The sequence below is a fragment of the Trematomus bernacchii genome, unplaced genomic scaffold, assembly GCF_902827165.1.
Source record: "Trematomus bernacchii unplaced genomic scaffold, fTreBer1.1, whole genome shotgun sequence".
Classification (NCBI taxonomy): domain Eukaryota; kingdom Metazoa; phylum Chordata; class Actinopteri; order Perciformes; family Nototheniidae; genus Trematomus; species Trematomus bernacchii.
Genome location: NW_022987698.1, coordinates 9889501 through 9908114, shown reverse-complemented (window position 1 = coordinate 9908114; position 18614 = coordinate 9889501). Strand labels below are relative to the sequence as shown.

The following is an 18614-nucleotide window of genomic DNA, read 5'->3' as shown; positions in this document are numbered from 1 at the left end:
ATTTGATTTCTTATATTTTTTTTATAGAAATAAGTTCCAGTGGAAAATGTTTGTCTATGGATTATCTTGAACTGAAAATTGTTTCTGGAAAGAGAGGATGCTGGGGATGTTTTAAAAAGTAATTGGAATTGTACTGTGCAAAAACCCTAAATCGATCTGCATGGCTTAATACCACTAGAAATGAGTGGAAAAATATTGAAATACAATGTCAAGATGAAGGAAGAAAGTGGACCTTAAGATACACTCTAAAACAATTTCCCTACATTTAACTGTTTGTTCATGGCATTTTTGTAATTATAATTTGTGGTAGAAAGATAAACACACACAGACATCAATACTGCTGTGTGGTTGATTGTACCTAGAATCGTTATCTCCAGTTGGAAATGTGTTTCCACTTAGGATCTGCTGTAAATCAACTCATCACAGTGATTCACAGTGGGTAAAATAGACAGTATATCAGGAGGTATTCAAGCTCACCATCATGATTTGCTTCAAGGTGAGAAAGAGGAAGGAAAAACCTCACTGAGTGGATGGAAAAAACAGAAAAGGGACTGACACATGTGAGGAGAAAACAAATATATAAGCAGAAGAATGTCAGGCTGATTGGACACCTAAAAAGACAGACTGGGTCAAAAGTCACAGGCAAGCTGTCAACCTGTCACTGCTGCGGACACTCACAATATCAAAACTGTGTTTTACCTCACATGGACCAGAGTCTTATTCGCAATATCTTAGGATATGACTCTTTTTTCCAAGTCTTCTTTCATTATTTGCATTATCGTCATCATTATCAGCGTCAGTGGAACATTGCTGCTAAATCCACCGTTTCCCACAGGAGTTATAATGTAGCTGGCTGTCTGTCTGTCAAGAGCGGAGAAGTAAACTCCTTCCTGCTGGCATCTCAACACCCAACAGCAGAAATACCATGGGATGATGTGGAGGGAAGTCATTAGTGAGTGGCATTTAAGATGCAATCCAGTAACACGAACAGGGGATTTATAATATCAACAGAGAATGATTGACACGTTCTAAAAGTTTCACTTTCTCTCCAGTGAGTGCTTTAACAAAACAACCATAAACTCTGCCATTAGGGATTCGTGATGTAACGGAAAAGTACAAATCTATATTTGGTAACAATTAATTACCATCTCCTGGCAACAAGCATAAAAACCTTCCTCGGGTGAACAAGTTGTCCAGGGTGCACATTACACAATATTAGAGCAGAGGTACATCTACAGCAAAGAGATGCATGCACACTGTGTGAAAGTTAATTGTAGTCATTTTTTCAGAAGGAATTATGTTTTAAAACAAAAACCTTTTTGAGCAGACAGCTTGACATTTCGTTTTGTAGTCAGACAAATAATTAGTCGGCACTGTATCAAATGTGTTTTGCAGCAACGTAAACATATCTGGAAAGCTGCAGCATGAATGTCTGACTCACATTTTAACATATTTAAATGTGTTAGATGATGAACACTTCAGCCGTTACAATAATTTGAATAAATCTTAGAGAACACCTCCCTTTTACGTATAATATATGGTGTCTCCAGATAACCCATTAGTGCTTTTGTTTTAATTGCAGCACACTTAAGGCCAATCTCTTCTCAGTTCAGTAGAAATAAAACATAATCATTGTTCAAATAGGCAGTTTTCACCTGATTGTTTTATCCAGATTCAACAACCTTGAGGATTTGTTGTGTTTCTACTATAGAAAACCCAAATCACCATGGTTTACAGTAAATTGGAGCTCAGAATATGATTTACATGATAAAGGAAAAGATGAAATGTAAATATGCTGTTTTTAATGCACCATAGTTTACACAAGCAACAACTCAGTTAGATTATTAAGGTTTCTGACTATAGGTTGTATTATTTAGTTATTTGAAAGTTAAAAAACACAGATACATTTAATTATTTGGACTATACAAATCCATAGTAATTAAACGTTTTTGGATTTAAATCAAATGTACCAACAAAATCCACTGCTGCATAGCCATTTAATAAACCAAGTAAAGCTGTGTTTTCACCACAACCCTGGAATTGTCTGTTTACAGCATATATAGGGGATAAGTAAACACAGTGTTGTGTGCCCTTTTTTGTATGTATTTATACATGAATTCTGTCAAATACCTTGACAGGTTTCTTGCGCGATGACTCCGCCTCGTTGTTCTCGGCCTCCTCGTGCTCCTTGCTACCTTGGGGCAGGTTGGAGTAGTTGGCCAGGCTGCTGAGGAGAGACGACACCATGGGGCTGGTGTCCATCTCCTCCTGCAGAGACACACACACACACAGGAGGGCTGGAGTCAGGGATACATTCAGGTTCTTTTAGTAGATTCTAGCCTCAAAGACTGTTAGTTTACACCTTTTTGCAGTTGGACATGTTAACCCACTCAGCCATGTGAACCAGCTACTGTGCTACACCACATTTGAAAATACCGACCCACCTGAAAACTACATTTGTCTTTTCAGATTTTTTTTGGTTTTTCTTGTTTAGTCTAGAAACTCCTCTGAGTACAGAGTGTAAAAAACATTAGTGCAGTGTGTGTACTTCTTTCCTGTAGCAGTGTGATATTTGCTAGCATTAACCTGAGGTTCCAACATGCCCTTCACAAAGTAATTACCCTCATTAATAGATGTCAGGGCCCCCATTCAATCACTGAACTGTGAGACTGAGTGTCTCCTGCTTTTTACGATCAAGCCTGATTGTGTGCGTTAACAAATCGATGTGTGTGTGTGTGTGTGTGTGTGTGTGTACCTCGAACAAGGCCATGTTCTTGCCGTCATACTGCTGGCTCTTCTCTGCGGCGGCATCGCTGCTGTTGATGAAGGGGCTGCTCTCCTTGGGGTTACTGTCACCTGGGAAAAACAGAAACACACACCTTTAGATTTAGACTGGACTGAAAGAAAGAAGTAATTCACAGACCAGACATGAGCTTATTCGTGTCAAAAGAGCCGTGTTGTGTGCAAGAGCAGACCGGCTTTTAAATATTTAAACATTATTGTTCAAGTAAAGAAAGACACACAGAGAGAAAAGCTGAAAGTGGGAGAAAAAGCTTTTATTTCGTCTCCATAAAGCGCCCACAGCCAGAAATGCAGGCGAACAGAACCATAACTAATGGAGTGTGCATTCCCAATATGTGCAGCGCTATATATTCCATATGGCCACGGGAAGAATGCAAACTGGAACATCTCAATCAGTTTTTCGCGACAGTGACAAACGAGGAGATGGTAGGGAAATAATAAGAAACATTCAGCAGCTTTTTACCCTCAAAACAAAGAACAGTGGAATCAGTGTGATGTTATTTAAGTGACAGCTCGCCGTAGGCATCATGACTCCATCGAGTAGCATCTGTCCACAAGTTCACAGACTGGAGCCAAAAGGCAAATCTCCAAAACAAACAATATGTGCAGGGCAGCGTCCGCCTCTTGAGGAACAACATTGACGAGCTCATTGATTACCTATTGAGCTTTAAATGGATCGCAAACAGCATTTTGCATACTGGTTGTTCCACGCAGAAAAACAACAAGTGAAAATTCTTCTTATTTTGATATGATGAGCTAATTAAGTCTTGTTTGATGTGAAAATACCGATAATGTAATCTCACCAATTTCTAAACTTTCTTTTTTATTATAACCAGCAATTAAACGTGTTCATTGCGAAGTAGTCACAGGATTCATTTGGGAGGCGTAGTAGAGGTTGGACATTTTAAACAAGTATTTGTTCAGCTGGCTTAATGGGTTAGAACTGCAGGTGCATACTATAATACACATAATTAAGGTAATACACATTTGCCTGCACTTCTGCCTGGATTTTAAAAGCTAATTGTGCTTCTACATCAGATACCTGTGGTGGTAAAATAATATAACTACACGATCCTTGGCGAAATGGAAGCTACAACAACAGTAACTAATTTAAAATAAGAAGAGAATCTAATTCTCACATGAAAACCTGAAAACTATTAATATTTCGGATTTTTTCTCGAAGTATGATTATCGAGATAAATTGACCGAAAGTTTAAGCGGAGAGTGTTTTAATCCAAAAGAAGAATGAAAATAGTATACAAGAGAAGTAATCCTGCAATCATCATCAAAATGAATGCATAACCTTGCCTTGTCATCCACACAGTGTAAAAGCAGTGCTGCAGAATAGTGTAAATCAACCCCTGCACTATTAACAATCCACCACCATGACAGAGATGGAGAACAATGGTTGCAATCAATGCAGATGATTGCAGACATCCTTTTTAGGAACCACGACTTGTTCCTGTGGCTCCAGTGAAAATCATGTCTGTTATTTGACACCAGACCTTTTTGAAGCTGAAGTCTTGATTAGCACAAGCACTTGAACTGCGTCCTGACCACACGTTTGCTCTTGTCTAGAAAAAATAATTGAATTCAGAACCACTTTGTTCACCAAGTACATTGAAGGTCTCGGTGGCGAAGGCTGCTCTGAGTAAGCTCTCTTATTTGCGCCTTCTCCTTGGAGCGTCTCTTGAGGGAGACGGCAGATTGCTCTCCCTCTGGCTCTCTGTCCTGTCTTGGACTGAGCTCCACAAGTTATTTATAGCCAGGGCACTGCAGCCATGTGCCATGACGTCGGGGCACCGCTAACAGCCAGCACACTGTTCTACAGAGACAGAGCAATAGGGCCACTCAGACGGAGACGCAGAGAAAGGAGGGCCGCGCTCGGATATTCGGGGCACGAAAAGAGCACGAAAAGAAAGTGAGAAGCAGCCAGAGGAGAAGCTAATACAAAGAGAGTGAAAGCAAAGGAATGAGGGTGCAGATGAGAAGATGGAGAGCGACACAGATAGATGGGGCCAGAGCGAATTGTGACAAGGAGAGAGATATGGACTCAGACAGACAAAGACGAGGCAGCCAGACCTGAAATGGCAACCCGCAGAGAGAGAGAGAGAAGGGGGAGAGAGGAGAGAGGGAGACACACTTATGTCTCCCTGGCTGTGGAATGTAAAAGCTTCTGCTGCACTCAGGGTTCAGCTCTCTCTGACCGGCAGGTTAAAAAACATGCACACGCGGTTAAAAGACGAAGCCAGAGCATCCTGCAAAGGGGTTTTCAGAACGTGTTTATTATTTAGATGTTTGTTGAAAAAACTTGGGCTTTTTTTCCCTCTTCAGACCGTGTGAGGAGGATATGCCTCTCAAGGAGTGCTACACGCATCTGTGAAAACAAAAGATATCCGGCTGGTTGTGCACAGCAGATGAGATTCACATGCATGAGCAGAGATGATGACGTGAAAAGACTAAACGGAGAAGCATGCACGGAACCAACTTGCTACACTTATTATTTACTATATATTTATGTTGTCTCCTTGTCCTACTTCGAGGCACTATATCAAATGTACATACACTTTTAACAAGACATGTAGATCTGTTGATTTAGAAGAACATTCACTACTTTTTGATTTGCAGATTTGCTCATTTTATATTTTCTTTTATAATTTCCCTTTTTTCCATTTCTCTTTGTTGTATATCATTATATGTAAAATCAGTGACATGAGACAAAAAATAAAAAATATATAATGGAAAAATTGAAGATAATTGTAATGGCCCTCCCAACCAATTGCTCACATTTTTCAAAGTGTTCTCCAGAAGGGATAATTGGGCTGTTTTTATAATCCAAGCAAATAGATTTTTTGGGCGGGGGGTTTTAGAAGGTTGGTCGAACAAAACAAGCAATTTCAAGGTGTACCATTGGTGAAATTGCACACATTTTAAAGACTTAATGATAAATCAATGAATTGATCAATTTGTTTGTTTCCGCCTGGCGCCTCAGATCAAGGTGAGGAATCACTACACTGACTGGATCACAGGACAGGGCTTTTTCTTTTTTAACATTTATATTTTATTAAACATTTTCAAAAGACAAAAACACACGGACAAGGACATGGCTCACATATATTACAAGTAGGACAGGACATAACATGAAGGGTGGGGGGTAGGGGGATTACAGTGTCAGTTACATTTGATGTATGCATATGGCGTTGTATTTATACATGATTTGCTTCATAATATAGGTATACTTCATTGTTTAATAGGTAAATAAATAGATAGTCAAATAAATAAATACCTCTATATATATATATATATATATATATGCACACATATGTACATATACACACACACATCTCTTCCTTTTATGATTAATTCACCTATTCATCCATTTCCCATTTAATTTAACTTCTTTCATTATTATTACCGTTATTTTTCTGTTTCTTCATAGCTTATTTATATTTATTTATATTTATTTATTAATATTATTAATTAATATTATTATATTTATTGTTGGCAGCCGAGATGGTTTGAGTCCAGGAAAGCCCTTATCTTATCTTAGGACAGGGCTTTTAATGTTCCTCACACCAAATCTGATCCGGGACACGGCAATGTGGTCAACACAACAATATTTGTTTTAAATTGGAAGGTTTGTTGGGAGATTGTTTTGCATGACAGACTCGTTTTGTGTCTCATTTACAGCAAGTGGTTATACAGTTAATTTTGTAGTGGGGGAGGAAGCTGTGACAGCAAACTATGTTGGCATGAATCAGCAGCCATAGTAAAATGTGACAGCTCATATCGCTTGAATATGATTGGATGTAGCTGATACCCAAACAGCTGATGGATGTGGTGAGGCATTAATGAAACAGCTGATGTTAATCAGCTAATGCACCCACAACTTGAGTGCTTTTCCTATATTACCTTGTAATATACATATAACCTTTGTTAGATATGTAAAATTACACTAGATTATACAAAAATATATTATGTCTCAGTTTATTACTTACTATCAACCTATAGAGTGGCGAAGTCCCTCCCCTTCCGGTGGACCTCCATGGGACCTTATTTCGGAAAAATTATGTATTGAAGTCAATGGAGAGAGAAAGATTATCTTTCGATCCCGTTTGAATTGTGCCACGAATTACACATATGATGTTTGTCAATTTAAAAGATAATTTTGCAAGTCAAAAAAAAAAAAAAAGTGTCGTAAAACTGTGAAGTAACACATTTGTTTGTGTGAAACGCTCAATGAACTACATCTCTGGTCAACAACACACGTCACCAAGATGGCCGTCACTACTGTCTTGTCAACAAAACGATTGACTATCCTCACTATCACCACAATGAAACACGTCCTGAAGAATGTCATGCAAAGCTGCCTGCCTGCCTTCGATTCTCTCTGAACTGCCTGGTCGTTTTAATGTTTAATGTCAACCATTTGTGCAGATAGCATGAAGTAGAGAAGATCGCCGATGCTAGCGTTAGCGTTAGCATTTCTCCCCCGGGCTTAAATTGTGTATTATAGAATGATCACACCGGTGACAGTACTAGTCAAAGGGTTCACGAAATATGACTACTACTCTTACTGTTTAACATTTTGGGTTACTTAATGTTACTTCTTGTTAAGGCTAATAAAAATGACAAGGCTGTAATGCTAACTAACGTGCTAGCTACTAGCTAGGTAGCTAACTTGATCAAGCCACTCCTGGTCGTTTCATCAGACGGGAAGCAAAAGAACGAGCAAGACCCATTGCTGGTATAATAACAACCTGGTACTAAGCACACAGGCATCTTGTTAAAGTTATCTTATCTTAGCCAGCGCCATATAGATAGATTATATCTATATTGCACTGATCTTAGGTATCTGAATGGTGGAGGAAAACAATTGTGACATCACTTACGCGACTCTGGGATTTGTAGTCTTTCTAGTTACGTATTTTTCATAGTCTTATATTTCAACAGTTTTACGACAAACTGTGACTTTTTTGACATGGAAATTATTTTTTAAGATTGACAAACATCATATGTGTAATTCATGGCACAATTCAAACGGGATCGAAAGATAAGTTTTCTCTCCCCATTGACTTCAATGCATAATTTTTCCGAAATAAGGTCCCATTACCCGGAAGTAGGTGGGCGTGACTTCGCCACTCTATAGAGGGAATGGGAAAGAGTGTCTCGAAGGATCAAAGCACAAACACACAGGGTGCTTCTTATAAGATCAAAAGTGATCTTAATGGGAACACACACACACAGTTGTAAATCTGAAGGGCTAAAGCCCAAAAACAACTTTTCTATCCTATCACTTATCTCTCCACGGCCCATTTCTCCTCATCGCCTAATAATTAAAACGGCGCCATCAAAGGAATGATGGATACCCCCGTTTTGGAAAACTGACAGTGCGCAAAAGAGTTTTGCTCTGACTACATCCCCCAAGCAGCTTATCCCCCTTCAATCTGATCGGATCCGTCCAACAATGGCTCTCGCTATCAAAGGCTGCAGCCACATGGAGACGATACGGGTCGTATCCGCCACAGTTCTCTATCTATAGACGGTTCGGCCACACGAGGCCGACAGGGAAACGCAGAAACGATAACGATAACGGGTCCCAAGGTGGGTAGATCTGTGGACGCAACACTCTGGGGGGCCAAACGGCTCCGTGATTACGCCCTATACGATCATTTCCTGATAACAAAAATACTGACGGGAGAGGGGGAGGAAAAGAGAGACTCCGTATATTATTCTTATATTATTATATAGAGTCGTTATTCATTTGTTTTAAAGCTCAATAAATAACAAAGAAGACCTTTGATCGGCACTTTTATAATTTTGTCCGGAAGATTTTAACTTTAACGGAAAAAGATTCAAACGGAAACTCTGCCGCACGGTCCCCTCGTCCCTTGGAAGAGGCGGAGAGGTGGGTGTTTGTCATCTGCTGGTGGACTGCCGGGGAGATTTACAGCAGGAGCACACGCTTGCCTCGGGGAGGGAGAAAAAGAGCCAGAGCCCTGGCCCCTGCCTCTCTCCCCACCTCTGCTGCTAAATCCACCGCGGAGAATAAACAGAAGGGCAACCATGCATGCTCGTGAAGTCTTCTTCGCTGCTTTTGGTGTATTTTGTGGCGGAAGTACAGCGCCACTTACAGGCCCGGCATATGTACTACAGCGTCTCCAACGGGTCGAGCGGTCTCGTGTGGACGGACACGTTTCTGGTGCCGATTGCGTGTGGACGGAAGACTTTTTTGATATCGAATTCATTCATTTTCGTTATCGTCTCCGTGTGGCTAGGGCCAAAGCCTCTCCCTATCTTTGGTCAAAATCCAGAGCCTTACTGCTCACTGAGCAGGCGACCCTCTTCCAAATCTGTGACAAACAAAAACTCTGCATGTACACTATTCTCTCATATTCTTGTTCTGGACTTCTTACGGTTAGTCGTGAATATTCCTAATCTTTTACGTTATTCTATGTGCTATGTAATCTAGTTAATATAATAAAATGATGTGTTTACTATATAAATATGCTAGTGGTGTGCTACTTGCCATTTGTTTAGAATTTGCTGCTTTTCAGTTTGGAGCAAAATCTAGATTTGACCTTGGGATGTATCGATGGGCATCCTCAACATTTAACCACCATGACATTTTAATGACTAAATGTTTCATTGATTCATGGTAAATAGCCAATATTAAGGCTGCGACTAATGATTATTTCCATGCATTAGTCTGTTTAATTTCGGTAGCAGTTAATCTGGCAATCAACAAGTATATTCATTGTTTCAGTTCTAGATAACATATTATTCTAAAACAGAGGTTATGATGGGGCCAATTTGACCTCATCATTCATTTTGTGAGTCTTTTAATTCCCTATCTAACTCTACTGTATTTTGTTTGAGGATTGGGAATAGGATACTACATGTTTTATATACTGTATTATTTACTATTTTTAATTAGTCCATAGCCCCTTTATTGGGCGATTTTGCAGAATCTTTGACAAATTATGCACATAAATTGTACTTGGTGAAACAAGCATTTAGATTATATATTTGAAAAAGTGCTTTCCTAGAGTCTTATCCTATTGTGTTTTTCTTCACCAGATACATTCTCTGCTTCGATTGTAAGTATGAACCAGGAGTCAGGACACTTTGAGTGTTTGAGAGTAAATATGACTTACTACAAATGAGTGGAGGTCTGGTCCATTCACTGTTTTCCCGCAGATCTTTGAACAGAGCCGCAGAGGATTAGTTGGTGCGAACTATTTGACTTTGTTTTATCGATCCTCGGTGCACGACTCTGAGGTGGCAACAGTCAGTTATTGCTCTCTCTCTTCTGTGTCACACGGCCACGTTGCTCTTTCTCTCTGCGGACCGGCTTCAAGGGGAAAGCCAAAGCAATAGATGGTGATTCTTGAGGAGCTGACACAACCGGGGCTCGGGGAGCACTTGTTGATTTGCCGTATGTGTGTTTGTGTTTCTAAATATGTTATGGTACATATGCTTGGCGCAGACCACACTCATGGTGTTGTGCAGCAGCAGAAAAACGGACATGGCTAATTCATCTTGGCAAGAGTTTGTTTACATAACCCAAAATGTATTAAAATGTATTTTGTCATGTATGAAAGTAAATACGGATGATCCCTTTGGCTGTTACTCAGGCTCATAGTGGAGGGAACTGTGAGTACATTTGCTAGCGGAGACATTTAATTTGTTTCCAGAGAGAAATGCTGTATCTAGTGGAAGAGAGTGAGGCATTTAAATGGAATTAGTGGGATGGAAACAAACAATTAAGAACATACAGAGTTGGATTTTCCAGCTGCGTTCCCCGCCATTGTTCCCCTGGTGCATCGCCAAAATACAAACAGGTCATGGGAATCGCTCACTGAGTCCCCCTCCAAACATCACGACAGAAACACTTTCATTTATCTCCGGGAATCATTGGCAGAGTTCTCCCATCCCCATCCCCCCCTCCCTTCCTTCCTTCCTCCGTCCCTCTCTCAGCTGTGGGATGGTGGGTGGTGTCAGGTGAAGGATTAAGGTCACATTAATCTAAATTCCAGTCAAATCAGGATTGACAGCGATTTAACATCTAGCCAAACATATCCATGTGCAATTCTGGACAAGGAGTTTTGTCTTAAATGTACCTACATGTAAGAGCTTTGAGTTACAAGGCAGTTTAATATTAAACAGATCACACAGAGGTACAGGGGTATGTGTTACATTTTACACCAAATCTGAATTGAATGTTAACAAGATCTTTCCAATATTGAAACAACTAAATATGACAAATGTACACTACGCATAGAAACAACGTCTCCTCAATTCATTTGTGCACTTAAATGATGAATCAAATATTCAATCTAGTATAATGTATTTTACTTACATGTTGTTGTATGCAGAATGTATGCATTTATATTTCTGGTATAACTCATCGTATCTTATAAAAAACAGCTGAGTTTTGCAGGAGGATGATTATAACTATTGATTAATCTGAGGATTATTTTCTCAATAGAGAATAACACTGCTTCTCACATACTCTAAAAGCCCAGAATAATGCCTTCAAATATTTTATTTTTGTTCAACTAAGAATCGAAAATCATATTCTCACGATGGTTGATTAACTTTGGATGATCTAATTATCTAAACAATTAATTTACTTATCTTGCCAACTTAAATAATTCATTTGATTAGTTTTTCAAATAGAAGTTTCTCCAATATTTAAGAAAATGATGAAGTTGTGATCATGTTATCAAGATACAATAAAGGTCAAAGATGATAGATGATAACATTAACTTACTACCAGCCATAGACCTTCAATTGGTTTAACCTTTCCAATCGATTGCAACCAAACTGCCTCCATCAGCACAAAGTCAGACAATTTGTATAAATGCAAAATACCCAGTTTGCCCGGTTTATGACACAAGCATTGATTGTGTTCTCTATCAGACATCTATTTATAACGAGGTATGAAGGTAGGAAGAAGTGAGAAAATACCTGCGAAAATACTGCAAGCGATTTACACTCTTTCAAAAGCACACGCACAATGTACATAGAGAAAAATAGCAACAGCATATGGTTACATGCCCACATCTGCCCCCACACACTGTCAGAAATAGATATTCTCTCACTCGTCCTATCATGGCTGCAGCACTACATCAGAGACACAACAGCCTTGTATAACGGGATCTCACACTCGGTTTTCTCTCTCCTTCTCCCACTCTTTCCATATAACTCTTTTATTCTTGTTCCCTTCTGCTCTCATATGATGTCTTTTTATGGTATATATATATATGTATGTCAGGAAATAGGCTCTTTCTTCCCTCAGTGTTGCTGCAGGACCTGTGCACTGCTCAGTATTCAGGCTTGTGCCTCGGCTCAGTATGCATTTTAATGCAGCCTTGCCTCACAGGGTACGACTTTGACACAGTCCCTTCTCTTCAGTCACTCAACATCTCAAAGAATCCTTGGTCGTGATTGGCTCCTGAGCTGGCAGCAGCTGATTGGCTGGCGGCAGAGGGAGGCAGAAGGATGCCTGTGCATGTACATGAGGTTGTACAGCAGCTTAACATGGCGAACGGGCCTCTCCACACATGTCACCGTCTGATGATGAATGTGTATGTTTGGTCCAATTTCCCCCGCTCTGCCGCTGCCTTGCCTCTAGCTGTGCGAGTCAGAATTAATTTTTGTTTAATGGCTGGCCGCTGCGACGCCTTCCCAGCATCCCCCTCCCTATCTGACATCAGATATAGAAGGTGATTGTATGCAGGAGGAGACTGACAGGCAAATAAAAACTAAGCCGTCCCTCCCCTCTTTATTTGTTCATCTCTGTGACTACTGGCTGACCCGAGCTATATCTCGACGAAGAAGAAGATGAACAAACGCTGTTGGGAGGTCACAACAGCCATGACACGATGTAGGGAAAAAGCACATTTAGAATTGTATTCACGATACACCATAAGGAGTGGGTACTTGTTTTCTTATCGGTGTCTCATCAGGCTATGACATAATTCAATTTATTTCTCTGCTTCTGTTTTTGACACTATCATAGAATACCGTTCAATAATCTCTGGCGCTAATATTTGTTGGATAAGAATCTCCTTTCATTTGACCCAAAAAACAGATTACAAAACATATTAGTGTAAAGAGTCTTGAATGTATATGCTTAAGATAAGAATAAATAGAGAGCTGGCAGGCCTAAAGTCACGACAACACTGTAGAAAAATCATTTTAGATAATAGAAATGAGTGTCTGTTTATCACACACAGCCTCTCTCAAAAGCTCACAATACTCCATTTCAAACCCAAAAGTAGTTACACGCTGGCACATCAGCGTTTAAACTTTTAAAACCAAAAGCCTTAAACACTCTGCAGACATGCTTTGGCTTGTTCGCCTGTCCACAAGCCTTTCAGCGTGTTCACTTGACAAGAAGAGTGTCAGGCAGGCAGGAAGCCGCCTGGTATGAGGCGCAGCGAATGGCTAGTCATGTACAGACAGTAACACTGAGCCCCCGGTGGAGCCTGGCTATCAGCCTCCCTCAGGGGGCGCGCTGGCTTTGGGAGAACACCCTGTGTCATGTCAGCCCGCTGCATGCCTCCTGCATGCGTGGAGCCGGCCTGTGGGATTCACTGTAGCTAGCTGCTGCTGTAATTGGTGAGCCACAGAGCCTAACAGTGTTGGCAGGATAAAGGAAAGAGATGAAAAAAAACAGAAAGAAGGAATGGCGTGGGTGGAGGTGAGGGAGTGAGAGCGTCAAGGAGGGAAAAGGATTGAGTGGGAAGAGGGGTGAGGTTGGGTAGGATTATACACTGGTGAGGTAATTGGAAGAGAAGCGAAGGTGTCCCACACCTGCTATCTTTTACTTTTAGAAGAACGGCGTAGCCAGAAGAAAGACAAAGGGGCAAGAAGCAGGGGGAGAGAGACGGAGGTGACGGGATGGGAGAAACGATAGCAGCTGGGAGATTGACATATTTTCATGAGGTCATGGATTAAAAATTCACCCCAACTTATCACATGCCAGGAAACCAATTTAACTCGGAGACATCATTTCCGTTTGCGGGGCCCTGGTGCCAGGTCCGGACGAGAAGCCAAGCGCTATCACACTTTTATTACATTTGGCACAATTCTGGACAAGGGGCTTCCTATAAGAGGGTTCAGCAGCCTGTGACAGGACGAGAAGAGAGAGGTATCTTGGCTGAGTCAGAGAGAGGGATAGAAGGGAGGGAGAGGGGGCTGGGGGGGGGGGGCGCGATCCAATCGCCTGCAGCAAAGTTTTATAGATGGCAGGGATGGTTTATGGGATGGCGCGGTCTGATGGAAGGTGACAGGGCCATCATCTCGCCAGCTCTGCAGCTCTCTGCCTCTGTGATGGAATGCAAGAGGTGAGAATGGAGGTGCAAATTAACACCTGAGTGCCTTCCCTGCTGACCAACCCCCCCTCCCCCCCAGGCTGCGGCCATGTTCTCAATCCTCCCCCACCTCTTCTTCCAAGTCAGAGAGAAAGCAATCTAGCCAAAGCCCCAAAGGACAACAAGGGGAGGGCACGTCCTCTTTCCTCAGCACCTCTCCTCATTTATTTCATTCTCTGGTCTTTTTCCTCTAAAGTGTGATACAGCATCCCCGTAGTCTCTTCTCTCCCCACACCTCTCTCTACCCCTTCTGCTTCCTATTCTTTCCTTCATGCCTTTATTCTCACCCCTCGAGCCCTCTCTCCTCCAGAAAAATAACAGGCAGGCAGGCAGGGCTGTGGTGGACACAGAAAACCAATCTTACACACAGGGGAGAATCGCTGTTCCACTAAGAGACGGAACCAAACTCTGAGAACTAAAACGAGATATAATTAAAGGAAAACGACAAGGGAGACAAACAAATAGACACTTCAATGAACAATCAATCATCAGATTCTTAATCGTGAAGATGTGTTGCTTGTCTTTGTCTTACGTGATTGTAAATTACAGATCTTGAGTGTGTACTTTCTCACATTTTCTTAACCAAACAAAAAATTGATTAATAGCAAAAAGAAACGGGAAGATTCCTCAAAATGTAGCAGTAGCATGTCGTTTTTTCATTTGAAATATGTCACATTTCAGTATCTTGGCGATGGAAAGAAGTGCTTTTAGTATCTATTAGATTGCATTGTAATTCAGGTGAGGTGGTTTTGTAGATTTCTTTTAAAAAGCAGCCTAATGTATTTCACCAGGCAGGTCCACGCTGTCATAGTTTATGCAGAACATTATCGAGTCGGCTGGTTTATCTCATGCAAATTCACAGCATGACATCTTTTGTGTTTCCTGGCCCCACTTCTGGTTCACAGGTCGATTCGCCTACTGGGAAAACGTCCACAGTCCCAGATGGTTTGTCTGCCTCCACTGGCCTGATAAGCCTGGTTCCAACTGCTCAAAAATGAAAGCAAAGCACACTCAGGCACACATTTATCGTACCGTAAACGTCTTAAGCGATATTCTTGACCAGCAGCTGCGGGTTGGTGCTAAAACATCCTGGAATATCTCTGTGATACGCCACAATTAGTACCACAGTGCTGAGTTTTCTGCCAAGTGCGCAGCATCATATCACTTTATCTGAAGAGACAGAAGGAGAGACACATTATGTAACGTGGCCAAAAATAACTTCAATGAAACGTTTCACCATCATCTTTGAAAGTCAGGGCAAGCTGGCATGGTGGGGCGAGAGGCTGAGGGGGATAAATCTACATCAGACTAATTTGCAAAGGAACTAACAGCATAATTCAGCTGATCTGCAAGGCAACAACATCAGTGAGCAGAGAGGGGCATATAACTCAAGCTACCAAGTCAATCCCAGTCCTGACAGGCGTGTGATTAACAAGATTTATTACACGACTTAGGTAAATACTCGATTGGTCAATTTGGACATTTCAGAGGTTGTTAGTACTCGATAACACACCTCTGCTAAGCATAACATTACTGTTGCTAAGGAAGATCAAGGGAGGGAAGGAAAGAGGTTATTTAGTCATTATTAAGGAAGTTTGTTTATTTAGTATGTGTTCGTGTAATTAGCGGGATAATGTACAACGAGGCGGTCCTTATTGAAAAAAGAACTTCCTTCAGGAATACAATATCAGTTTTTTCTGCAGTAAAAGTTAGCAACAAGATTGCCTGTCACTCATTTAGTTTGTATTACCAACAATGTTCCTTTAATGAATACATTAAAGTGATGCATCTGTAAGTGATATGTAGTTTGAAAGGAACCATTACAGTACAGTTAAGGGCGGTAAAACCAAGACAATGCAAAGATGCTAAAACGCTCCATCGAGCTGAGGTTGAGCTGCATTGCCGAGCGATAATGCTCCGTGTTTGTCACTACAAGTGTAGCCTTTCATGTTACACCCGTTGTTAATATAAAAATATTGATTAGCGTTGCAGCTTTAAGTTTCAACTACGACATCTACGGCTGCATCAGCAGCAAGAAACTGACATTTTAAGGGAAATAAAAAGAGAGCGAGAGGGAGGGAGTAGCAGGGAGCGAGGGATCACCAATAATGAGGAGAGTTTACAGCCTATCAACTTCAACTGGAAAAGCAATGGAGTCAGGAAAGACAGACTGCAGACTGAAGCACTGCAGCAGGCGCGGAGAGACAGACACAAACAGACGGACAGACAGAAGGAGCTGCCCGCAAAAAGATTACAGCCTTGTTCTTCAATCTGGCCTGGGCAGATAAGACTACAGCATTCTGGGATTTATCCGGTGCCTCAGTACAGGTGCATTACCTGGACGGCTGAGCGCAGTCCCAGTCATTCACTGATAGTGTACAGCATATGTGCCTCTGTGTGTGTGCATGTATGTCAGTCTCCAACACTTGTGTGCCCGTTTGCCCATTTATTTCTGAGTGTATGTGTGTCTGTGTGTGTGTTTGTAACCGTTCTGCCAAGAGACCTACCACAAGGCTAAGGCTCATCTTGTCAAAGCCCGGCAGATCTTAGCGGATATTTCTGGTCTCTGGTAGATAAATAAATAATGGAACATTGGTTTGGATTGAGACGTAGATGAAAGCTTTAAGAGCGGAGCTTTTCACCGACGTGCCCTGAGAGAGAAAGAACATGGCAACATGCAAACATACATACATAAGCCAACACTCATCCACGCCTCATCACCCCAGAAATAGGGCCAACTCTTATAGATGCACACCCTGGAACATTGTACAGTATAATGTTAATGCTAAATATGGCTTTTTAAATACTCATGAGTGCTAGTCATCTGCAATTTATTAAATATGAATGCAGCCAAGAGACACTTTTCAACTTCTTCTCTACTTTGGATTCACTCAGGAGAAAATGTACAGAGGAAAGAGAGGGGGCAAATGAAACAGGAAGTTATAGCCAGTGAGCTCTGGGAGTTTATCTCCACTCTACTCTAGACAGAACTCTTTTTTAAAGTATAAAAAAAAGGGAGAGGAAGTTGTAAGAGAGGGCCTCTAGGCAGAGGAGGGAAGTGAATGGGCTGTTTGAAAACCCATCCGCTTTTCCTCTTATTCACCTCCCTTTCTCTCTCCGTTATCCTCTGTAGATTACTGCCTGGCTGGTAGGAAGCACTGTTCAATTGAATAGAGTAACTGTGTGTGTGTGTGTGTGTATGTGTGTGTGTGTGTGTGTGTGTGTGTGTGTGTGTGTGTCAGACTGTGTCCTGGTGGGCCAACAGACTCAAAGACTGTGGCTTTTGTTTGCCTTTGATTACACCTATGAATTATGCATCGTGCACCTCTGTTTGTGTGTCCATGTGTGCCTTTGAGTGTGTGCGTGTGGAACCGAGCCAGCGACTGCGGTGTTTGGTGACAGTGACTGATACCGCTTCGCCCTTCTCAGACTCTCCTCCTTACAAGCCCACACACACATAAAGACATGCATACTCACACAGAAACACACTTACACACCTTTGTACACACATGGAAACTCGGTTAGAGTGACTGATATTTGTCCTTGTCTCCGCTGCACTCTCTCATCTCTCAGCGGCCGTCAGAGATCTGAGCCCCAACTCCAGAAACACTGTGAAGGTCGAAAACTGTGTAACACGAACAAAGCTGCATTGCTTTAATGAAGTCAGGGTGTATCGTGAGTATGTGGCAGAGTCTTTCACAGGTGCAAACGAGAGATCTTGGCACAGTTTAATTGCTTAAAATATAAGCTTTAACAAGATATTAAAAAAACTAAAAGATAGTACATCTACAATGAAACAAACAAGAAAAAAAGCACCAAATCTTTACCTTTCAGAACCTAAAATAAGAAAAATGTGTAATTTCTGCCTTAAGAAAAGTAATTATTTGTGAACTGACAAATGGATTAAATTGCTGCTGCACTAGTTTTGACATGACATGGTATGAGCGGGGGGGATATTGATATGCAGACACGGACGGTTCAATCTACAGATCCTGTGGGCGGAAGTAATCTCAGTGAGCTGCCAGCCTGTCAGACAGATATGGAGCAGAACATTGAGCTGCTTAAAAACCCCACTGTAAACCAAAACAAAAGCACTCAATTAAGGTTTTATCCATCCAAAACAGGATGTTACAACATACTTGTGAGGCTTGTTTTTCCCCTGGACCAGTTTTATCATGGGCGAACTTTTACAAGATGGTTACATGATAACAAGAGATGTTGCATTATGTTGTAGATGATGACATTTTTTTCAAATAGTGTCCTCATTTTTCTCCAGTTCTGTCCTTAAAACGTTTGGATAGTGGGGAAATGTACATCAGTGTATCTACAGAACATGATGTACAGCAACATCTGCATGATTAACCTAGGTAAGTTACAACTTGAAAAGGTCTGTCAGTTGTGTTAAATATCTTAGAATGTTGCTAACAA

General features: G+C 41.2%; 1 protein-coding gene across 5 annotated transcripts in view; it reads right to left on the bottom strand.

Annotated features, from left to right (window-relative positions):
- The window catches only part of slc12a5a (solute carrier family 12 member 5a), a 156774-nt gene that overhangs the window by 49333 nt on the left and 88827 nt on the right, over positions 1-18614 (bottom strand). For all 5 annotated transcript variants that reach the window (XM_034138758.1, XM_034138759.1, XM_034138760.1 and 2 more), the window contains exons 2-3: positions 2756-2856; positions 2131-2268 (exon numbers count right to left, since the gene is read on the bottom strand). In XM_034138758.1, coding sequence (XP_033994649.1) covers positions 2131-2268; positions 2756-2856 — 239 coding nt within the window. The remainder of the gene's footprint in view (positions 1-2130; positions 2269-2755; positions 2857-18614) is intronic.